Source organism: Myodes glareolus, chromosome 27 (assembly GCF_982192425.1).
Source record: "Myodes glareolus chromosome 27, mMyoGla1.1, whole genome shotgun sequence".
Lineage (NCBI taxonomy): Eukaryota > Metazoa > Chordata > Mammalia > Rodentia > Cricetidae > Myodes > Myodes glareolus.
In genome coordinates, this window is record NC_142052.1 from 15,721,259 (window position 1) to 15,743,427 (window position 22,169).

The 22,169-nt window shown below is 38.4% G+C and overlaps 2 protein-coding genes across 2 annotated transcripts in view; one reads left to right on the forward strand and one right to left on the reverse strand.

Moving 5' to 3' along the window:
* The window catches only part of Akap9 (A-kinase anchoring protein 9), a 131,624-nt gene that overhangs the window by 72,636 nt on the left and 36,819 nt on the right, over positions 1-22,169 (forward strand). Inside the window, exons 25-29 of the mRNA XM_087902297.1 lie at positions 7,028-7,257; positions 18,000-18,162; positions 19,037-19,249; positions 20,152-20,190; positions 21,525-21,757. Of these exons, the coding sequence (XP_087758423.1) occupies positions 7,028-7,257; positions 18,000-18,162; positions 19,037-19,249; positions 20,152-20,190; positions 21,525-21,757 (878 nt within the window). The remainder of the gene's footprint in view (positions 1-7,027; positions 7,258-17,999; positions 18,163-19,036; positions 19,250-20,151; positions 20,191-21,524; positions 21,758-22,169) is intronic.
* Positions 14,958-15,822, reverse strand: LOC148117600 (large ribosomal subunit protein eL8). Its single transcript, XM_087902296.1, has one exon. It carries the CDS (start codon positions 15,797-15,799, stop codon positions 14,999-15,001), a length of 801 nt encoding a protein of 266 aa, XP_087758422.1. The 5' UTR covers positions 15,800-15,822; the 3' UTR covers positions 14,958-14,998.

Here is a 22,169-nt window from a genome sequence, read left to right on the forward strand (position 1 = left end):
CCTTCTGGAAAGTGTGTCCTGTCTGCATGTTGGGACTCAGTTCTGACTTTCTCTCATCATCTTCTTAGTTCTGTGGCTGTGTAGACTGAGCTTTTTTTGTTGTTGTTCTTTTGGCCTCTTGCCATCATCTTGCTAATCTCTAGATTTTAGTATTTCTTCAGTTCCATATTCCCCGCTGAAGAAGAGTCAGGAAATCAAAAGACAAGAAAGCTTTGTCAGGTTTTGAAAAGTAGGGTCTGAAATCTTACATTCAAAGATCAGATCTAGTTACTTCCATCCTTCATCCGAGTCTACTCCCTAGCCAGAGGCAGCTCTTCCAAAATGCTGCTTTGGAAATTTTGAAGGCATTTGGCTTGCTAAGTTCTCTGTGAAGAAATAGAAGAAAACATCCAAATATAAATGGTGTGCTTAATTATAGGTTAGTCAGCAGTGTGCTTCTCAGATCAAAGGAAAACTTGATTTAAATCTTTAAAGAAGATTAGCTTCAGAACACCTCAGTAGAGTTCAGAGATAATTTTTAAAATAGTTTAGTAAAGAACTGAAATAATAGCAATTTTTAAACTTTCTTTTCAAATTTACTCTTTTCATAGTTGGTGGATTAACTTTTTAGATTAACATTTCCCCTGAATAAGCTCTAGAGCAAAGGGATTTTTTTTTTAATGTGTGAATCCTGATGTGTAGAGAGCAAGGTTAATTTAAACATGTAAACGTGTTTAATCAAATTAAACTTTAGAAAAACAGAAAACAGTGAACTGGTTTTACTTACGCCACATAGGGAGGCATTTCACTGTTCTAGGGAAGCTCACTCATGGTTGATGTCTGCAGTCAGAAACACCCTGAGGGATGGATTGCAGAACTGTGTGTCAGCAGTTGTCATGGACGCTAAAACCGCATTGAGCTCACCTCCAAGCAGTTTTCTGGAAGTTAGAAAAGGGATAAATTGTCAATAACTCTAGCACAGAAGATTGTCTGAAAATGCAGACCCCAACGGATATCTTATAAGGATGTCTAAACTTTCCACTGTAGGTGCTTTTATGCTTAGTTTACAAATCTAGTAGTTATTTCTTAATAATAAGCATCCCAGCTGAGTTATATAGCCATGTCTTGAACTTGCCGAGATGGTCACTGAGCATTTTCTCCATCGTTTCTGCTCTGTAGCCATTCAGATTACTAATAGCAGGAAGTACCGTCGTGCCCGCCAGAGGCAAGATCAGAGCATAACTGGTTTTACGTGTGTCTTAATAACTAAGTCCTTAAAATATTATTTAACTGGTATCCAGTTCTAGAAGAATAATATTACAATTTAAGAGGAAAAATTAAAATCCACAGAGAAGCATAATATATGGAATGTTATTTCAAAGATCATTTTGCCAGCATTGTCATCACTGGTTGTAATGTGTGCTCTCCAGTTGACATTTTGTTTTTATGGTTAGCTATGCTGTTGACTTTGCTGATTATTTGATGTAGCCATCATTACCATTAAGTGACACTCACAGATCCAGTTTTCATTTTTAAATAAATATTCAATTGAAATAACTTATGATTTTAAAATGTTGAATTTTTCATGAACTCCAATAGTGTACTGACTTTACAATATTACTAATATGCTCTGTATGTTAGAATTTGTCCTAGCATTTCTTTATATTTTTTAATAGAAGCAAAAATACACCTTTAAAGGTTTTTTTAATGTCTCATTTGACATGACAAAAATTAAGTTTTAATTTGATTATAGAGTGACTTTTACTCCTCAGCTTTATGTGTGTGTGTGTGTTTTTCTTGTGATACATGTGGCCTGTTTTCAATCTTCAAGTCTGAACTTGTTTAGATTTTTAAACAGGTGTTGACTTGGTAACCCTTGAAGGAATAAGTAATTGATTTGTTAATATTTGCTTCCTTGTGAGAATAAGCTAGTTTATGAAGTTGAAAGGCAAAGTTGATCTAGTGTGGATTCACTCCAGTGGAGGGAATGGTGAGTAGGTCATCTGATAGCACGAGTTCCTTTGTTGTTAGTTTCTTTTACTTTGAGATATCTTAGAGGACAGATGCCCTGCTCTGCGGTGAGAGTTTGCTTTGCACAGCTTCCTTTTGGCACAGTGCTGTGCTGTAGAACAGAAACAGCTTACTAATAATAAGAAGGCATTGGCTCCTTTCAGCTTCATCATGACGCTGAACACGTTTAATAACTCTCATAGATCTATCTCCTTCCTTACTTGTTTGTTTTGAGACGATTTTGCTTTGTGTAGCAGGGTAGCCTTGAACTGACTATGTGGCCCGGAGAAGAGGATCTAGGCAGGGTCGCCCCTACACCTGGACTACCACATATGGGAGACCCTGCCTAAAACCTAAAACATGAAACCTGAAACAAACCCATGAAATAAAAGAACTGCCATGTGTTTCATCTTTGTTTTTTGGGTGCTTTAGTACATAATTCTTTAATTAGTCATTCCAGAAACACTGAAAGCCCCGACTTTTGTTGTGCTTTGTTTTTCATGTCCCCTGTACTTTGTGCTTGAGATTTACTGTCATGTCTGTCCAGTACCGCAGTCTCTTTCTTAGTGACTGCTCCTCTGACCACAAGTCATTCTGCATTCTTCATGCTGTTTTGGTGTTTGTTTTATTTTGATTTTTTTAAGTGTTGGTTGATCTCATCTTTGCCCTCCCCAAAATTTTAGCACACCGAAGAAAGAATAGACTAATCTAGCCATTTGTCAACCTGAGTAACATTGCTATTCTCAGAAAACCCTAACTAAACCATTAAATCCACACTAGCTTCTCCATGCTTGCCCATTTGTTCAGGTAAGAATTGAAGTTTTTCTTTTTAAATGTTCTCTTTCATCTCAGCTGTCTGCCTTTCTGTTTGACTATATTTAGTGGAACTTTTGTTAGCCTGTGATGTGTATGAGACTCCTTTCCTTCTCATTAAATGCTGTCTCTACAACAAATGCATACATTTGAGTGTTTGAACTCTCACATTTATAAAACAGACTTAAAAGTTGTAGACTCAAACTTAAAACATGCTGTATGACTGTAACATGGTGGGGCCGGCTTGTTTGTGTTTTCTGTCCCACACAGTTTCCACAGCTGTTTAGTCCCAAAGAAAATCACACAGAAATCTCTATAAGTTATAAAGCTGATTGGCCCATTTGCTCAGGCTTCCTGCCCACTCTTGTAGCCTATATTAACCCATTATTCTGATCTATTTTAGCCATGTGGTTCAGTACCTTTTTCAGTGGGGCAGATCACATCCTGCTGCTTCGGTGGTCTGGGCAGGAGAGGGCGGAATCAGCTTCCTCTTTCCCAGAATTCTCCTGTTCTCATTGTATCATTTCTACTTCCTGTCTGGTTTTCCCTCCTATACTTCCTGCCTGGCCAATCAGCATTTATTTAAAACATGATTGACAGAATATAGACAATTCTCCCGTACCACTTCCCCCTCTTTTTTATTTAAAAAAAAAAAAAAAGGAAAATATCCATAGCCCATTTTTTGGAAATGTGGGCGTAGTATTCCAGGCTACTTCCAGCTGGTTGGGGGCGCTGATAATCTTATGGGAACCTAAAGAAAATTTAGAGTTACAATCAAGTCCTGACTGAAGTACTGATCATCTCAGAAAGCAGTCTTGAACCTATTCTGGATGAAGAACTCAGACATCTGGACCATCTGTTTCTGCTGGAGATTTCTCAGGTAGTCTTCCTTGATCAAAGCTGATTTTTCTTAACTCTGAATAAATCCACAGCCTCTCGTTTTCTTTGAAAACAAAAGCAAAATCTCTTCTCCAAAGTAACATACTTTTTGACTTCAATTTTGAAGTCAAGGTATTTTCAAAATACCCATCTTGGATTAATTCTGCAGCATTTATAAGCAAATATCTTTCAACAACTGTTGCTCCTTCCTCAGCATTCAAACAATTTAAAGAGAGCATAGTAGCATACAGTATCAAGATTCTCTGTATATTTTCCATCTTTATGTGGCTTTATTTTAACCTCTGTTTCTTTTATTTTTACTTTTACTTTTTGAGGCAGGTTCTCTGTATAACTTTGTCCTGGAATAACTCTGTATACCAGGCTGTCCTTGAACTGACAGAGATCCGTCTGTCTCTACCTCCCAGGCAAATCCTACCCAACCAGCTGGAAGTAGCCTGGAATACTATGCCCACATTCCCAAAAAATGGACTATGGATATTTTTCTTTGTTTTTCGTTTTTTGTTTTGTTTTTTTTAAAGAGGGGGAAGTGTACTGGGAGAATTGTCTGTATTCTGTCAATCATGTTTTAAATAAATGCTGATTGGCCAGGCAGGAAGTATAGGAGGGAAAACCAGATAGGAAGTAGAAATGATGCAAGGAGAACAGGAGAATTCTGGGAAGAAGGAAGCTGATTCCTCCCACTCCTGTCCAGACTCCAAAGAAGCAAGATGTGAGCTGCCCTGCTGAGAAAGGTATTGAAACATGTGACTAGGATAGATAAGAACAATGGGTTAATATAAGCTAATAAGTAGCCTGACCTAATGGACCAATCAGGTTTATAACTTACGGAGTCCTCTGTGTGATTTTCCTTGGGGCTTGCTGGTTGTGGGGTACCAGGCAGGACAAAAAACACAAACAAGCAGGCCCCCTCTCATGTTACAGTCTGACTGTACATGTCCTCTTAACACTTCAGTCACATTTGTGTCCACATGCTAGACTGTCTGCTGATCTGTTAGTGTGTTCCTTAGTGTTGCTGTCATTAGGAGTTATCTAAGTCACAGAATCAGCTCAGCTTCTTCTTGCCTTTCTTTTTCATTGTAATGTCCAACTGTGTCTTCTCCCTCATCATAGTTCATTACTTGTGTCATTTTACACCGCTGTATCTCATCACTCTCATTGGGTAGCTGAAATGGCCTTTTAACCAATCTGTTCTTTTGTATGTATTCTTAAAATGTGTTTCCTGATATCTATATTTGCCATTGTATTCCTATCTAAAAATATGATTAACCCGTCTTAATCTTTAGAAAAACCCTAAAGTTCCAACAAAGTCTAAGACAGTTCACAACTCAGATCCAGCCTGCTTTCTAATTATCTTCTTCTAAAATTCTTCACTATTTTGCCATGTATTTTTGTTTGTTAAAGACTAGTGTTTTATCTTTTCAGACTGTTCTCTTTGTCTCATACTTATCATTTTCTCCAAACCCATGAAAAACAAATGTCACTAGAATGCTCTTAACTTCACAGATATAGGTAGTATATGGCATAAGTGGTTTTGTTTCCTCAGTACCAAATAAAAACTCTTGCTTCCATAGCTTCTGCAAAAATATCAGCTATTTCTGAGACAGCTTCATTTGACTTAGTACATGTTACAGTGTGTATTATACTGTACTATTTGTATACTTTATATACCATTTTGAATCCCAAAATCATCTTGAACTATAACACTTTTGAAGTATTTGTCCCATTATCATGGTCTTTGGTTTTAAATGCATGGTATAATATAAAGAAGTACTAATATAATACTTGTGCTTTTTTAATTTGGAGACTAGGATTCAAAGTAAAAATGATATTAACTGCTATGCCAGTGATTAGATTATGTAGTAGTAAATTTTGTGGGGCTGTAGAGATGGTTCGGCATGCTATTCCTGTTGAGAACCCAAGTTTGGTTCCCAGCACCTACACGGTGGCTCAGAACTTTGTATAGGCACGCACAAGGTACACATATGTACATGCAGGCAAACAGTCATATATATATAAATTTTTTTAAGGCAAATGTGTAAAATTGTGCCCTAGAATGCACACTTTTCTAGTTTCGTATTCTTTTGTATTCTGTCACCACTGATGTGTTAGTTGAGGTGATTTGATGTGGTTAGAAAAGCTACCTCAGATTTCATGGCTCCAGAGTGCTCTCCTGCTGAGTGTGGTGAGCTCTAGTGTGCTCTCCTGCTGAGTGTGGTGATCTCTAGCTCTGATAACCTCTTCCTTACATAAAAAATAATAAATCAATACTATAAATAAGAATAAATTAGTCTGTATTTTTTCCTCTTTCTACCACTGCAAATGTAGCACATAACAAAATTGTCTAAGCCCATTTGAATGTGTCATCAATCAAATCAGTCCCTACCCTAAATAGGTTCAAAAGTCAAAAGATCTGGTCTAAATAAATACAAGCACGTGCTGTCTTCTTCAGCGTACCTGGACTGTTCTGCTGCATAATAAGATGGGGTATGAGGCAATGGCAGTAGATGGTGTGTCCTCCGTCACGTGTGTTCATGTGGAAGCCAGAGGTCAACATCAGGGATCTTCCTCTGTCACGCTCTACCTTATTCTTTGAGACAGATCTCTCATTGAACCTGTAGCTTCACCATTTTGCCTAGACTGTCTCACAGGCCCCCAGGTCCTCCTGTCTGTGCACCTCTCTCCCCTCCCGAGGACGAGGATTACAAATGGGCTCCACCACACCTGGCTCTATGTGGGTGCTGAGGATGGAACCCGGGTCCTCATGCTCGTGTGGCAAGTGCTTGATCACGGAGCTCCCTCCTCAACGCGCTTTCAGCTTTGCTGTCTCTGTGTCTTCTCTCTTAGCACTGTAAAGTGTGAAGATGGGGACCAGCCCTCCAGCTTCCAAGTCCTCATTTCACTGTCACTGTGTGATATCACTTGGCTAAATACCAATTTTAAGTTGTCCCCGTGGCTTTTCATCAGACTGAGTGTGGCTCAGTAGACGGTACACATAACTAAAGCTCCAGTTAATCCCCTTCACCAAAGGAATAATTTTTCTACCAGAAAAGATTCTGAATAATCCAAGTATTAACTTTTGTACTCTTCTAAACTCAACACTATCCATTCCTAGTCTTACTGTATATTCGTTATGTTATTATTTGAAGATCTTGAAATTATAATGATGCAAGTTTAATTTGTCTTGTAACTTAATATCTTAATAACTAATATTAATATATTTATTAATAAATATATTAATAATATATTAATAACTTAATATCTTCAGTTATTGTTGTAACTTTAAATATTCTGATTAATTTATGCCTTTAACTTACTATTATTCTAGTTACGAATGAGTCCTTACCCTCTTACCCTGGAAATGCCATAGCAAGAAATGACGGCAAGTGGTCAAATGTTACTGACAAAGAATCCGATCTATCACAGCAGTTTGGAACAAGTAGTTTTGCTGGACCTGAAGTGGACCCTGAAAATGTACAATTTATGTTGAATGTCAGCTCTCGACTACAAGCGGCAGTTGAAAAACTTCTTGAGGCCATAAGTGAAACAAGCAGTCAGGTAACCTTGTTATCTTCAAGTCTCTGCTGAGTGTGATGTGGACTGTATGATTCTCTTTACTGTTTCAGAGATTTGGCCAGACTTCCTTTATTGCTTGAATGCAAGGGAGCAAACCGCTAATTCCATCTATGTGGTAGGCCTGTCTTTAAAGTAAAATAAAATGTGTGAAAAGAGATCAGAGGTCAGGTACATACAAGGCTTGTGCAATGCACACTCTCTGCACTAAACAATAAGTATACAAACAAACAGATATATCACAGAGATTTTAGCTCTACCATTGTTGGAAATATTCCGTTAAAATGTCCTCTGTGGAAGCTTGTCTGGACTTTACGCTGTAGAATATCTAACATCGTCCCATCATACTTAATGTAATTCCTTCCACATTTTGTTTGCAACCATTTTCCATGTGTGAGTGGTGAGTTTGCCTTCAAGCTATTTCTGGGTAAGAAATTAGTTTGGTACAGTTTTTAAAGTAGTTTTTAAAAATCAAAACCTTTCAAGATTTTGCTATTTATAAATTGATATTTTCTGTCTATATAATTTTTACTATACCTTTTATGATCATTGACTCTTAAATTACTGTATGCAGAATTTTAAAATAATTGGCTCTTTTAAATGAAATTTACTTATTTTCAAAATGTTTATCTTAAGGCAATTGAATTTACAGCTGTTATTATCAAGTACAGAGTAAATTAATACTTTCATTATTGTCTGTACTCATCTTAAACCAGAATTTTTAAACAAGTTGAGAGGTTGAACAGCAGACTCCTGTGTCATTGCTGACGTTTGGTTCTTTGATGATACTTCTCTAGGAGATTGCTCAGTTCAGCCTGTCCTTAGAGTAGCGCTGGGAGGGCGGCTGTGGAAAATACCGTTACTACTACATTTCCATTCCAGACTCAGTTCCTTTAGTTATCGTGTGGTCGTCATTCCTGGGGCCATCCACCGGAGCATGGTCAACCTACCAAAGACCACACCCCTAAAGATAGCCTACTCTCAACTGAAGAGCTCCTCAGCTAAGGATGTGATCTCCTTTGCTCCCCCCCACCCCCCGCCAACCCTGCTGGCCCATTCCTGGTTTGATCCTGTGTAGGCAAGCCCGGCTGCTGGTTTATGAATGCAGTGGTCCTGTCATGTTTAGAAGACAATTTGACCCCATTCCTCCCGGACTTCAGCTCTGACATCTTCCTACCTATCTTCAGCAATACACACAAGATTATTCATGTTGGCCCTAACCTGTAGTAATGATACTGTGCTGGTCTAATGATGATTTTATGTTTTGCTCATTCATTTATTTATTGAGAATTTTTCTAAAGTGTGAGCTTCCAAGTCAGAATTATGGACTTGGGACTGCTTTGTTCTGTGGGTTATAACTTTATACCTTGTTTACTTGCTTTATTCTAACTTTAGCATTGAGAAGTCCTTCAGGTCAGCTTTTGTACCCTTTGAGAAGTCTTTCTCTTTTGAACATTTATCCTGTAAGATACACCTGTTTCGTGTTTTCTCTGCCCCAGCTTTAGAATCAACCACTTCTCCAAAAAGTACGTGTTTCTTTTATTGGAAAACACTACTTAAACCACAATCTGGGTGCCGAATGTGCTCATAGTTACTTGGATATCACAGCTCCTTTTAAATTTATTTTGAAATTATATGCGTATGTAATATGTATGTATGTACATTTATATAAAACAATTGCCCATCATTTGGAAAGCAGAGGCTGACAGATTTCTGAATTCATCCTGGTCTACCCATAGTGAGTTCCAGAATAGCCAGAGCTGTGTAGAGAGATCCTGTCTCCAAAAACAATAAAATTTATACTGATACTTCCAGTTCCTATTTGTTTCCCTTCCCCTTTGTCTTTGAAAGTGTTCTCCAACAGTAAGGAAAGATTTTCCATTTCTATTGCATTTTTACTTTATGCCTTTAACCTTGGGTAAGTCGTAATTCAAAATTGCTAATCTATACCTCTAGTAGAAACAAGTGTACTACTACAGTTTATAATAAAATATATATAGATAATTCTTTTTGTCTTTAGCCTTATATATACATCACAATAGTTTTTCCAAGTTCCTTGTATTACTCTTTTCTTCCTTACCATACCAGTGTCAATCTTCGTATATACACCTAATTTGTGAACTGTTTCCATTTTGGTTTCTTCCTGTGGTGATTCTTTTTAATTTGATGAAATTAACTCTATGTGGACAATTGTACCAGTTGAGAGGTACATATACCTAGACTGAAGTCACAATACAACTTAATATTTTTTCCTTTTTTTATTTATTTTTCCATTTAAAAATTTACACTTCCTCCCCTCCTCCCATTCCCCTCCTGCTCCCTCACTCACCCTCCTCCCTCCCCCTCCCTCCTTAAAAGAGGGCAGGGTACCCTGTCCTGCGGGAAGTCCAAGGTCCTTCCCCCTCCATCCAGGCCTAGGAAGGTGTACAGCCAAATAGACTAGGGTCCCAAATAGCCAGCACATGCAGTAGAAACAAGTCCCAGTGTTATTATCGATGGCTTCTCAGTCTGCACAACTTAATATTTTTAAGAGTATCATAAATTAAATCATATTTATGTACTCTTTCAAGTCTTCCTTCAATCGCCTTAACAAACTGTACTTCTGATTTGGTTATGGTGTGTAATGAGGAATATTATGGTGTGTGTAAATGAGGAATATTACATTGAATAGATGCGACAGTTTGCGGGCTCATTGATTAGAGGACATAGGGATTGTTTCCATTTTTGGGTATTGAGATTCTCATTTTTCAAAACCAACACTTTGTGGCTTTGCTAATGATAAACTGGAGTACTGGGATTGGTGGGTACTTGCAGGATAGAGACACAGAAACAAGCTCCAGAGGTCACTTGCCCAGCTTACTAGTCTGGTGGTAGAGTTACAATTTAGCTTCAGAGTCAGTGTTCTTAATCAGTACCTCTGAACAGGAATGAGATGATTCCTTCTCATATAACACTGATAGGTAATATGAGTTCAACTGAAAATGGGGTTTGAAATCCTGGCATCACTAGGGATTTTCAAGACCATTTCAGTAAAATAGCAGACATGAAAGCCTGGTTTAAGAGAGTGGGTTGAAGTGAAGTGAAGACAAGGAAAAGCTAGCTGTGTGATCTAGAAGAAAATTTGTGACGGTTGGCTTAGCATGTTGTTGTAAAGCAGCCCTGTGTTGAAGAGAAGTAGATAGTTCCATATTATGAGAGCTTATGAATGGGTGATGATCACAGGTCAGAGTCCATTGTGAACTTTTTACTGAAAAAGAGATGTAGGAAGTAATTAAGTTATTTTAGTAGGAAAAACGATATCAAATCTTTGCTTTTCGAGAGGTTCGTGAAATGGCAGTGTGGTGAGGAAAGAGGTCCCAAATGTGGAAAGATGGGAGACTCGGGATGTCCCAGAAGGTGAGAAGTAGTGGAGATGAGGTTTGGCGGGTGGGAACTGATTTGCAGTGTGGTTAGGAATGTAATAGAGATTGGTCTAATTCACTGGAAAAAGTGCACTGAAAATGAAGGGAGTGCGTTCGGCCTGAGTCCTAAGGTATGGAAGAAGTGAGTCATGGCTCCTGTTGCAGAGAAGCTGCATTTTAATGCCATGGGTAAGAAGTGTGGGAAAGTGTGGATGCTATCAGACCTCTGATATTCTGTAGGTAGTCTGAAGTTTGGTGAGTACTCGATTAGGGATGTCATCATTTCTAGGAATTTGAAAGTATGGTTGTGCTTCTTTTTCTCCCCCCTTTCCCTCGAGGACCAGCCTTGCGAAGCACACTGCAAGCCAGGTGTCTGAAATTCAGTTCATTACAAGCTTCATACTCTAGAGGAGCTACAAAATGGGGGGGGGGGGGTTGTGCTCATAGAATACTGGTACAAAAGCGGGGGGAGACATAAATCTAGAGTGTGTAAATACACAGAGGATATTGAGAAACAGAGGTGAGAGTAGGGCCGTAGAGGTAATTTCATAAAAGCTCCATGAGGAGTTACCAAAAGTGTTGCAGACCAAGGAGAAGTTCGGGTGCTTAAAGTTTAGTGTCCTTTGTACGTTTCAGTATGGTAGTCATCAGTGAATCTGCTGAAAATAGTTTAATAGAATGATACAGGAGAATTAAAAGTTGAGACTTAGCAGTTGAAGAAATAAATCAATTTTGATTTATTTTTGAATAATTTTGATTTAGTTTGAATGCAAATTGAACTAGCATGAAAAGGGCAGAGCGGGATTTTCTCAGGTGGAAACCAGATGAGTTAGTGTGATAGATGCAGGGCAGAGCATCACTTTCTACCCAGTTCCTTGAGGGAGGGAAGACATAGAACCCCAGCACTAGGGGACAGGACAGGCTCTGCACCTGAGCTGGCCTCCACTAAGGGTCATTGCAGGTGACTGTGAGGTACTGATTTCCACTGTAAAAGTTCAAAAGCAAATAAATTAATCCTACACTAACTCAGAATTAAGTATAATAAGTGGTTCTTTATTTAAGGGGGACTCAGATCACAGTCCTCTGCACAAGCAGGGAACAGGAATGGAATCTAGCATCCAGGCAAGAGAGGAGAGAGACAGAGAGAGAAAGCAGGAGCCCAAGTGTGCACCTTTTTTGCACTCAATGCCATGCCCAACCTGGTCCTGTTCTCAAAGGCCATTGACTGAAGGACGTTCCCTATCACCTCCCCCTCTTGTTTAAATAACCATATACACAAAACTGTATATAATAAGAACAGATATCAAATATAAAAATTAGAATTAAAACAAGCATAAACAATATTGAGCAAGAAACATATGCTAAATGTAAATTAAATGCAGGGCCAAGAAGATGGCTCCCTGGTTACAGCACCTGCACACAAGTACAAAGGTCAGAGTTGATCCCCAGAACTCGCAAAATGCAGGTTAAGTCTGGTGACTCATCTATAATTCCAATCCCAGCCGACAGGGGACCCCAGAGCACACAATGTAGCAAGGCAAGCCACATTGGCAAACTCGGTCTAGTAGAGAGACCCTGCTTCAACAAGGGTGGAAGAGTAATTCAGATGATTCCTGACTTCTACCTTGGGCTTCCATGTATACATATGCACCACACACACACACACACACCGGGAAAAAAGTAAAATTACATTTCACTGCTGCAGTAATAGGGTTATCCCTCCATCTTGTATAGATGAGAAGACATTTTCAGCAACTGGAGGGCATAAGCATTTGTAGCCAGCAAGAACTCCCAGCATGTAGACACCTCTCTGTTTCACTGCTCCCCAACCAGAGCCATCAGCCTTAGGTCCTGGACTTCCTATGAAGAGTCTCTCTCTCTCCTGTGTGTGTGGGTGGTGGTCATGGTCTTCTTATTTTGTTTTTTCGTGCCCTGCTTACTGGTTTGCTAGGAAAGATTTGAATACCAGTACAGACTCTGAAATGAGAGTGACTGTGAAATCAGTTTTCATGGTATTACCTCTTTCTTTAGTGTAAGTTTTTCCATTTAGATACAGTTTTTTTGTGGGTTTGGCATATTTCGTTACAGAAGAAAAAAACACAAGTATCAAAATGAATGTCTGTTACTCAAAGCAACTTTCATTGTTGAGAATCTTTGTCAGGATTATTTTTAAGTAAGTTATTTATCTTTTAAATTTTTGAGTGACTGTCTCACTCACCATTGCCTAAGTTTCTGCAGCTGTGGGAGACTGGCTGTTGGTCATGACCAACATGGGCTTTCACGTCTTAGTCAGGACCAATGGGCTGCTGTCGGCATGTGATTGCTAACTAACATATGTAATACAGCTTTAAAAGGAAATTGTCCTTGACGTGCACTCTAGAAACTGAAAATGGGTTGTAGCCAAAACATGTATAAGTCAGTGGCTTCTTAAATGTCTTGTTTCTAAGGAAATATAACACAGGTTCTAATTTAGTTTTTCAGAACTGATGATTTTTGATGTGCTTGAATTAGAAATGTGAATACAATCATACTTTCTATTTTATACTCTTAAAGCAGCATTCTAGTGGGAACGGAAAATACTAGCTTATCTCCAAAGCATTATAACCTTGTTTAAATACCCTTTTCAACGCTCTGAAGTGGGACTTGGATCCTGGTAGGCATGCTTTTGTGTTGGCGTCCTTACTCTCATCCTACCTGTCCACGCACCTGTAGGTACAGACTTTAACCACACCCTCTGCGCTAGCCTGTTCCTCCTTTGGCTCAGCATGGGGGTTATTTGAATAGCTCAGTTGAGAGGAGCTTTTCTTTTTGAATTGTGAGGCTTGAAGAGCTAGAGAAAGTCAACAGCGTTCCTCAAGTGCTACCAGGGAGATTTACAAGCTGACCTTGCCTGCTTATTACCTTAGACACATTGGATACTGAGAGCAGTTCTATTGCTTGGCTAATTAGATCCTTGTTTTATTCTTTTCGTTTGTCGAGGATTTAATTATACTGGTTGGAACTATATTTTTTGTTTGTTGCATTTATTATTGGGTTGTGGGGGTTTTCTTCTATTTTGGTTTTTGACTTGATGGATTTTGTGGGATAGTTTTTTGTTTTAAGCTAAACTTTTGTATCAGCTTTTTGTTGTTGAATTTCTATGAATTATAATTTACTTGTAAATACTAAAGAGAAAATTTTGTACTAGTATAGAATGTCTTGATAAATTCAAAGGAACTTTAATGTAGTTGGCATAAAGAAAACTGATGGAGCAGAAGAAGCTCGGCACCTCATATAGAATGGATTCTTACAGGACCTGTTCGACCACTGTCCAGCTTAGTGGCTCCTCATTGGAAGAACAGGAGGTAGACTTTTATGAAGTTGAGTCTCGTGTGCCTTTGCCGTATCCTTATCCTCTGTCTGAACATTTGGATGAAAATAACTCAGTAATTATCAACATTTCTATTTTTCATTTTATTCACGAAAGAAATGGACACATATTAAAACTTATTTCTAAAATTTCACTGCCCACCCCTCCTTATTCAGTAAGTATACAGTAGTAATTTAACGATGTAGTGCACTGTAATGAGTTGGAAATGCCACTGTCTTTATAGAGGTTGACTGGAGCAGACCCTAGCTTGCCTATCGTTGGGTGTTACTGCCCACACACCTGAGGTGGGCAGAAGTGCTAAATTTGTTCCTCAGACCCCAACTTCACTGCTTTTGACTCAAGATAGTACAATGAGCTAAATATTACATTTCTTCAGTACCAGTCAAGCTATTTAAAAAGAGCCTTCCAATCCTTAAGAGTGTTTGTCTGTAATACTGACCCAAAATAAGAAGAAGAAAAAAATCAGTGAATGTCTGTGAGAAAATGGGTATTATGCTGCCTCAGATTGCCTAGTGAATTGCTGTGCCACTTGGGGGTGTTTGTAGTGATGTGCCCTCTTGGCTGTAGCTATAGACATAGAAAAGGGAGCTTGTGTTCTGAATGCTTTTTACGACCACATGGACTTGTTTTCTGTTTTAATAAGCTTCTTAATTTCATAGAGAAATAACCTTTTTAGCTTTTAACATGAAGTATATTTTGTGAACACTTCTAAGATCAAATGCTCAGTGTAAAAATGCCTGCATGTTCAGGACTTCTGGTTCATAGCATCTTTATATATGTTGTGAACATTCTCTATGGGCTATTCAGCATTTTTTATGACTTGCATGGCTTTATAAATCGTAGCTATTATTTACTGTGCCAGATAATTTTAAGAATAGTTTTGCTACCTCACTAACAATTTTTTTTTTTGGAAGGTTTGTAATTATATTTATGTACAGAAAACTCAGCAGTACATTTAACCCAGTTTAGTGGCGAGTTCTTTGGCCTTTGCCTTTTCCAGCTTGGCAATCCGAGCCACAGATTTAGGACCCAGGACGTTGCCTCCCCAGTGGCGGCGGATCTCATCATATCTGTCGTTGTAATTGGTCCTAATAGCTTCCACCAGCTTGGCCAGAGCACCCTTATCTTCCGAGTTAACCTGTGTGAAGGCAACAGTGGTGCACGTCTTCCTATGGACTAGCCGTCCCAGCCTGGCCTTTCCCTTGATGATGCAGTAGGGGACCCCCATCTTCCGACACAGGGCAGGCAGAAAGACCACCAGCTCAATGGGGTCTACGTCGTGGGCAATCACCACCAGTTGAGCCTTCTTGTTCTCTACCAAAGTGGTGACTGTATTGACGCCCGCTCGAAGGACAGGTGGTCTCTTAGTCGGGACATCTCCTTTGCCAGCAGCTTTCTTCTCAGCACGGGCCAGCAGTCTTTGCTTCTTCTCCTGCTTTGTCTCTGGCCTGTACTTGTGGGCAAGTTTAAGCAACTGGGTAGCTGTTTGCCGGTCCAGGGCCTGGGTGAACTGGTTAATGGCAGGAGGAACTTTGAGCCGCTTATAGAGGATGGCCCTCTGCCGCTGCAGCCTAATGTAGCGGGGCCATTTGACGAAGCGTGTGAGATCTCTCTTGGGCTGGATATCCTGCCCAATGCCAAAGTTCTTAGGCCTCTTCTCAAACAAAGGATTCACCACCTTCTTAGCCTCCTGCTTCTTTACGACGGCGGGGGCCGGGGCCACCTTCTTCCCCTTGGCCTTCTTTCCCTTGGGCATCTTGCCGGGCTGGAGGAGAGAGAGAGCCTCACTAACAATTTTTAAAGTGACAGAATATTTACTAATGCTTTATGCATAGTTTAATGCTGTTTGCCAAAAAGTTAAAACTCTGGATTTTATTTTATTTTTTGTATGTATTGCATGTTGTTGCCCATGGTATGGATCAATCATGCTCTACCTGTGGGGAAGAAATTCAGGTATAAATTATTTAGGTGAAAATTTGAAGAGGATCTTTTATTCCAGTGAAGTATGAATCCAGTGTGTTGTCCTAATTTGTCTCATAGCTTCATTTTGTTTTATTGCTTCAAAGTTTTTGTTTTGCTTTTTCTTGTTCTTGTTGTAAATTTCTATGTATACTGTCATACTAACTAGCTTAAATCTTGTGAAATGAGAAATAAAAGTAAGGGTTTGGCAGTCCATTCATGTAAAGCAGGATTTTATTTTGTTTAAATCCTCTATTGAATTTCTGTAATAAATCTGAAATATGGAAAGAAATGTACCTGTTTTGGTTACAATCTGAACTCTTAGAGAATTCCAACTTTTATTAGGTGATAATTAGTTTCCTGGAGAGATTTACATGTGCATATGCAGAAGTGATGGATACTTTTGGAAATAGCTGTTGCAACTAAATTAAAAAAGGTATTTGTATACAGATGAGTTCATACTTTCTGGTCATGTTTCTTTACAATCTAAGTAAATGTATTTTGCATTTTAAAAGAATAAATCCTTTTCCCAATTAAATGTGTTTATATAAAAGTTTTATCCTTTTGGTGATATTTCCCATTTCATATGAATTCTCATTGAAATAATGTTTTAAGTGATATTTTAAGTGTCTTATTAAAACAAGAATAATTACATGTGGCTATTTGGACATTTATTTAGATCAGTGGTTCTCAACTTGTAGATCTCAACACCTTTGGGGATCAAATGACCTGACCCTTTCATAGGGATTACCTAAGACTATTGAAAAACAGATTTATATTATAATTCATAACAACAAAATTACAGTTATGAAGTAGCAATGAAAATAACTTTATGATTGGGGGCACTGCAACATAAGGAACTGTACTAAAGGGTGGCAGCTTGGAGGGTTGAGAACCATTAATTTAAAGTGATCGTAAGCTTTAGTGACACTATAGTCTTTCCATAGATAGTACTCAGATGTGAAGCACAAAATAATATTAAGTATTATATATACATGCATTATTAACATAATTAAATATGTCATTGTTTTAATATATTGGTTGTTTATTATCTTTAGAATTATATAGTTATATTTTAATATTAATGTGTTTATGATATATTACTTCTGTCTAAGCTAGAAACCACTATATTTGGTTATATTTTAAATTTAGAACTTAGTAGTTGTATCTTTGAGTTTCACAGAGTACATGTAAACTCACAGATCCCCAAGACCTGCTGTGCTCTACTGTAGACACATGCGGCTCCTTGTTTTTGAAAACCTCAGATTCGTGCTGATCCAGACAGGTAGTGAGGACGGCCCTTCAGAGGCCAGGTGACACAAGCAGGGTCACTGCCTTTCTGTGAGTTTCAGTAACAGTGACCATTTACCACTGCTTCAGGTCTGTGGCTGCAGTCCATTCTCCATCTCTGCCACCCATGAATCTTTATGCTCATAGCATTTGAAGGGCACTAGATTTTTCATGTTTCTTTCGTCTAGGGTTTTTCAATAAGCTGAATATCTTCAGATGCTTTAACGTTTTTACAGATTTTTTCCAGAAGTATAATACTTTTATTTAATAAGTACGTGTTACAATTTTATTTATTGCTGTCCTGTGATTTTGTTTTTGACGCCATGTGTTAGTATACAGTCAGTACTGAATATGTTAACAGCCAAATGTTGAAGGTTTGTCTTGGACCACGTAGCTCTCTGGAAGTCTGTAGCAGATACACTAGCTCTATCCCCTGTTGTATGACAGAATGTATGTCGACTGATCTAAAGTGAGATGCATATTCCATAGCTCCGTAAAACTGGCCTAGATCTCTTACAGAACGTGGCATACAGCAAATGTATGTATTTGCATTGACTTATCCTACCTTTAACATGTGCTGCAAGTGTTTGGCTGTAATTTAATGTCTTTATTTGAGATCCTTTTTTATTCTTTTGCTTGTTTACAAGAAATAATACTGAATTCCCAATACTTACCTTCCTTTGTATTCTCTTGCCCTCCTGGTTTAGCTTGAACATGCGAAAGTTACACAAACCCAGTTGGTGTGTGAAGCGGTGAAACAGAAACAGGAAGCAGCGGAGTCACTGAGATGCCTAGAAGAGCTCCAGGAGCGACTGCAGGATGAGTCCAGCGCCAGAGAGCAGCTGGCCCTGGAGCTGAATAGAGCTGAAAGTAAGTGCCTTGCCTCTGCTCACCGAGACACGAGATGTTTCAGTCCTAAAATAGAGACTTGGATGCATATTCTGGCTTGTAAACCCCCAGTCTAATTTAAAGTGAACATTGGAAAATGGCTATAGTTTGTCCTCTGAGTTTCCCTAAGCAGTTAAAAAATTTAAGAATGCACACACACACACTCACACACACGTTATAAAAAGAATTTACAGAATTATAGATAACATTAAAAAGTTATGTGATTAAAAAGTAGATGATGGTGAGTCTGAGGTCATTCCTTAAAACTGAGAAACTAAGACTAAGGTTGCTATTTGTACGGTATAAAGTCATTATTAAATGTGATTGCAGACTTTAACCTCTAAAACACTCTTCTAGTCTATGACTATTGAGGGTTTGGCCTTTTAGAATTGCTGTATCAACCTTCTCTGATGTATTTAAAATGTGATCCAATTCACAAGCTGTACTTTAAGCTCCCAGGAGCCTGTCTGTTTCTGTCTGTTTGATAAACTGAACTACATATGTGTGTTGTGGTACTTTAGTATAGCAAGTACTAGACAGTTGTGGTAGATTCCGTGTTTATGTACAGTGAACAAGAAAAAATACTGCGAAATGACAGTAAAACTCAGCAGCAGGCTTTTACTGGGATGAAGTGATAGAAAGTTTGCTCACAGGATGTCTTTATTGTTAATACCTAATGGTTAGCTTGGCCTAGACATACACATCTGCAATCTCAACACTTAGAAGGCTGAGGCAGGAGGATTACAATGTTCAAGGCTAACGTAGGATATCATGGTGAGACCCTATCTCAAAAAACAAAACCTGATTGTGAATTTAAATTAGAAGCAATTCCATTCTCCTGCTTTGTGTCTTATAGATATTATTGATGGATATTCAGATGAAAAACTTGCTTTTGAAAGAGAAATTCAGGAAAAATCGTATGTGATAGATCACCTAGAGCAGCAATTGTTACATGCGAACCAGAAACTGCAAGACCTGGAAGCTGAGCAACAGCAGGTGCAGGAGGAGAGAGAGCTGCTGTCCAGGCAGAAGGCGGCGATGAGAGAGATGGCAGGCCCAGTGGAGCAGCGTATGTACTGAGACTTTGTATCATATAGTTCCTCTTCTGTTTTTCTTCTTCAGATGCTCATGCGACAGACAATCCCCTTCAGCGCCATTATTTATATATTTTATATACAAACTTGAAAAATCTTAAAAACATATACTTTAAAGGCAAATGAGTTATTAGCCATTTTTATGGAATCATGTTCTATTTTGCCTTTTAAGGATATTAACTTTTAGCAGGAAAAGATATTTATTTATGCTCCAACATCTTATCAAAAAAAAAAAGCTAAAAGTAAAGAGGCTGTGTGTTTCGGAAATGGATACAACAGAGTTCTTTTAGTGGGAGACAGGTGGTGAAAATGTTGTCAACACTGATCTGGTGCTGGTCATGAGCAGGTGTAGGCTGTGTGGGCTTGCAAGCCAAAGGGACTCAGCAGACATCTGACATCTCCTTCAGGGGGATTCAAAGAACATTTAACTTTATAATAGCTAATTTTTGCATCTTGATTTTAAAACTTGTTGAGTGGTGAATATCTGTCTTTGTGACCATGGACTCTGAATCCTGTTTATCACACCCTCTTTGATTTTAAATGCACAGTTGGGATCTATATACTTGGAGTTTCTCTATTTTCATCAACTTAGAAATAAAACCTACATTTTCTCGTGTGTGTGTGTGTGTGTGTGTGTGTGTGTGTGTGTGTGTGTGTGTGTGTGTGTTGGGGGAAGATGGCTCAGATTAGTTTGACAAAAGTTTAGGACTGGAATTTTTAAGGTTAAAAGGTCTCATTAATACATACAAAATATGTAAAAGACTGTGGGTAACACAGTGATAACCAGTGATGTCAGCATTTTTAGTGCGTACAGCTATGCATTATCATATTTGAGGAAGTAGAGGACATAACTATAATTTTGTTTTTACTCTCCTAGGGCCAATAAATGCTGCAGTTGCTGCAGCTCCCGGAGGAGGTGTGTGCAGTTGCATGCACTGTTTTTGGGTGGTAGACTCACAGCTTAAAATTTGGGTGACCCTCAGTTTTTAACTAACGTTTCTAATTTTGCAGTTTCTCTGTTGTGTTTCTTTCATACTTACAATGTTTTCTTTTCAGCAGTAACACAGCTTAATTTACAGTAAAAAGATGTTTTGTTTTGCTACTAACACCTGAGATTCATAGTTAGCATCATCTTATTTCATCTGCTTTTGCACAGAGTCCAAAACCAATTTGGTATTTCGAAAGAAATGTTGAGTATCGTTAAGGAACAAACTGTTTTTGTTCTATGAATGAATTAAGCTCTCTGGTCTCTGGTTCTTTTGAGTGTTCCTTGCCAAACAGAAGAGTTGGTAAGCTGATGGTGGCAAATGAATCCGTTAATTTACTAAGAGGCTTTGTGGCTGATTAACTTTGATACTAACATATAGTAATGATATTATTTTAGAAAAGATGTTCTCTATAGATTCCAGATATGATCACAATGGTGGCACATCAGTTAGTATAAAAGTTCTAGAAGGTTCTTTTCTCTTTTTCTCTTTGCTGTCTATACTTTATCACCTACAATAACAACAGCTAATCCTCACACAATTCTTTTTATACCCCAGACACTTGTTTTTTACACATATTAATTAATTTCATCCCCAGTTGCTCACATAATGAAACTGAAGACCGTCTTATCAAATGTCACATAGGAGAAAAGTAGTGGAAGTAGGAATTAAATCTGCTCCTCATGCACTAACCACATCGATCCCATACGTGTACATGTTCCCTTGCTGCAAGACATGTAAACATAAAAAGGTAGTTCAGGGATATGGATCTAATGTAATAAAACTTAACACTAATCTTAAATTCTGACTGTTGTCTTCTTCCTCTTTATGTTCCCCTTTTCTTGGTTAAAGATTTACAGTATTTGCTTACTGTGTTTATTATGTATGCATATGAAGGTGACTTTTGGTTTTGGATTGCCTATGGTTAAAAATGTGGACAGTGTTTTATGTTTTAATTCAATTGAACTTTGTTCTTTCCCTAATCATAAAAATGGATTATTCTGTTATTTACTATATTGTTTTCACAAAAATACCTTTCTGTACTAGAAATTTTCATTTTTGTTCATTCTGCCTGATAGTAGTTTACTTTCTTGTGTAGGAGTACTTTGATATTCCAAAAAAAGAATTTACTTTTTAATGTAAAGTAATTCTCAGCTTTTGCTTCATGATGATAAAGTTTAAAGGTTTAAAAGTTTGTGACTTAATTATCATAATATTATAAATCATTATTTACCCAAGTGTATTGTGCCATATTTGCCAACAGGATTTCTGCAAGAGACAGAAAAGCTAATGAAAGAAAAGCTCCAAGTACAATGCCAGGCAGAAAAAGTACACAGTGAACTCCAGAATCAAGTTAAAATTCTCGAAATTGACGTTGAAGAAAAGATCAGTAAGCTAATAGAAATGGAGCAGGAGAAAAATGCCGAAGTAACAGACCTAAGGCAGCAAAACCAAGCCCTGGAGAAACAACTAGAAAATTTGAGAAAATTTGTTGATGTAAGTATCTTCAGCTTGAGCTACATTTTGAAATCATGTCTTTGTTGGTTGGATGAGCAGATATGAATTCATGGGTGGATGGACAGACGAATAAACCAACAAATGGGACAGGTAGGTGTTTAAGTGGGTGGGTGGGTCGGTGGATGGATGGATGGATGGATGGATGGATGGATGGATGGATGGATGGATGACCACTAAGGCCTCCCTTTTCCCTCTCCCTCCCCACCTCCCCCTCCCTCTCTCGTTCTAAGAGCAGTCAGGGTTCCCTGCCCCGTGGGAAGTCCAAGGTCCTGCAATACCACCATCACCACCACCACCACCACCAAAGTATAGACTTTGCTGTCTGTACTTTATCACCTACAGTAACAACAGCTAATCCTCACACAATCCTTTTTATACCCCAGACACTGTT